Genomic DNA, 2,363 nt, shown 5'->3' on the forward strand with positions numbered 1-2,363 from the left:
GGCCGGCTTCGGCCGGGGCGGCCGGGCGGCGTTTTTTGGAAGGCCCCCGAGGCCCCTGCGCAAGGCGGGGCGGGCCGTGGCTGCCGCCGCCGCCCTTTTTGGGGGGCGCGCGTGTCCGGAACGACCGGCCGGTGTGGCGTTTGAGGATGAAGGCCCGAGGCCGGTCGTCCCCGAACCGATTTTGGCTTCTGCTGCTGCGGGGGGCGGCGGCCGGCGGCCGTAGGCCCGGGGTGGTGGGAGGGCTCCGTCCTGGTGATGGTGCCGGGGCTGGGGCTGAATTCGGACCCGTGGCCTGCGTGCGGGAGCAGACCGGGGCTCAGATCGGCGGCACCGGCGGCGTGGGAACCGCCCGTGTCGTCGGTGCCGGTGCTGAAGATGCTGCTGCTGGCGCCGTCGAGCGAGTCGGCGCGGTGCTTGCCCTTTGGGAGGCGCCTGCGGGCGGCTGTCGAAGGCGATGGGCGGCCGCCAACGGAGGATGAGTCTTCGTCGGCCCAGAAGGTATCCCTGTGGTCGCTCTCGTCGTCCAAGGCGCTGCGAGGATGGGACGTGGTCCCTGCTCCGACAGCGACGGCGAGCGAGGAAGACATGGCATCATCCAAGCTGGGGCCCCATGACGGCGAGGGAAAGGCGAAGTCAAAGTCAAAGTGGTCGAGTGTCGTTCTCGCGTGGTCCGCATGGCCCGCGGCGCTCGGAAGTGGCGTGATGTTGTCCGTGTAGTCATGGTGGTTTGTGGTGGCGCCGCCGAGGCCAAAGTCGATGACATTGGTCGCGCCCACTGGCGGCTCCAGGAACGCCTCGGCTCGGGAAGGGAAAGCAAGAGAGCCGGCGCTGAAGTCGGGCAACGCCGCCCAGTCGTCGTGATGGGGCTGGATCGCCGATGGAGCGGTGCCAGCAGGGGCATTGACATGCAGCCCGCTCCCGAAAATCGGCGACTGCAGGTGGTGCCCGCGGAACAGCGGCTCGGGGATCAACCGTTCGTGTCGTGCTTGTTGGTGGCTCTGGGGTCGTGGCTCAGTGGCCAGGTGTGGTGGTAGTGGTGGTGGTGGTAGTGGTGGGTGGGCTGAGGTTGGGGTCGTACGATGGCCGACGGGCATGGCGTGGTCGCCGCCACCATGGCGGACACAACCCCCCTGTAGGTGATCGACAGCACTCCCTGCGGTGCTGAAGAACGGCGTCTGGCCCAAGGGTGGTGGTGTCGAGCCCAATTGCTGAGAATGCCGTTAGAAGCATTGTTCTTTGTTGCACCGCACCGCACCGCAGGCTCGGTCACTGGGGGAGAAAGACGGGGGAGGAGGGCCACCGAGGCAACGGACGACAAGGAGAACAGGCTGTTTCCGAAACGTCAGCTCCATCTGGGGCCTGAAGATGGATTGACCCCAAGTATACACATGTGCATTGCAACATGTGTGTGTGTGTGTTGTGTGTGTGTGCATATCGAGAGGCTCCCCCAAACATGCGTCTGTGGAATTCAGGTACCGGAAGCAGCATGTAAAAGCGCAGAGGCAAAGGGGCAAAAAGAAGGATGGAAGTGGAGTGGAGAAGTGAGAACGTACCTCGGGATCGTCAAGGAAGTAGTCGATGAAAACTGGTTCTTGTTCTTGTTCACGATGTGTCTTGTCGAAGGAGTGATCCATCGCGAGTCGGACGTTCTGGTTGATGGCGCCCTCCGGGTTGGGTATCACAGGCGTGTGTATATACTCTTGTTGTCGTTGTTGTCTGGTGGTTGCACCATCTGCTAGGAGGGGGGGCCACGTCCGGCACTTCAGCACTGCCAGCAAGAACCCATCGTCAGTTTTATACCAATTGTCTGTTCGTTACAGGGACTTCGCTCCTGGCTCGTCTGGCACCCGACCATGACGAGCAACGAACGGCCTGACATGTCGATTCTGCGAGCCAACAGAGTCGCCGAAGCAGGGACTTTGCAGGGGAGGCACTACAGCTGTCACATGAGTGCCGAGCCCCTCGCAAGGCATCAGATCGATCATTGTTGCCCTTCGTCGACCCCGGCACGAGACACTAGAAGATCCTGGAACCACCGAGTACAGACTGATCCGGGCTCCGGCAGAACAGTCTGTCGAGATGGTCAGCATCCTCCGGTGTGGGCTCCAGCCCTTCGGTCGCACAGCCGGGAGGTCCCTACACCCCTACGGTACCGAGACCCCGGGCTTGGCCTCGCTCGTCGCCTGGATTTGGGCTCGTCAGCTAGGTCCAGGGTCTGTTGAGGTGGCCTCATGCTGCAGGGCACCGACCTTATCCGGCGGCGGCGGCCTCCGCTGGGCCTTTTCAAGGGGTAAGCCACCGCTACTCACGGCGGCTTTCGGTTCAGTTCGATTGTCAGTTGTCGCATTTCTCGTCATCGGCGC

The 2,363-nt window shown here is 63.3% G+C and overlaps 1 protein-coding gene across 1 annotated transcript in view; it reads right to left on the reverse strand.

The window, feature by feature from the left end:
- The window catches only part of VDBG_08666 (predicted protein), a gene marked incomplete at both ends in the record, with an annotated part of 2,188 nt that extends 554 nt beyond the window's left edge, over positions 1-1,634 (reverse strand). Inside the window, 2 exons of the mRNA XM_003000824.1 lie at positions 177-1,208; positions 1,554-1,634. Of these exons, the coding sequence (XP_003000870.1) occupies positions 177-1,208; positions 1,554-1,634 (1,113 nt within the window). The remainder of the gene's footprint in view (positions 1-176; positions 1,209-1,553) is intronic.
- Between the last annotated feature and the right edge of the window lie 729 nt (positions 1,635-2,363).

This window comes from Verticillium alfalfae, genomic scaffold, assembly GCF_000150825.1.
Source record: "Verticillium alfalfae VaMs.102 supercont1.13 genomic scaffold, whole genome shotgun sequence".
In the NCBI taxonomy this organism is placed as follows: domain Eukaryota; kingdom Fungi; phylum Ascomycota; class Sordariomycetes; order Glomerellales; family Plectosphaerellaceae; genus Verticillium; species Verticillium alfalfae.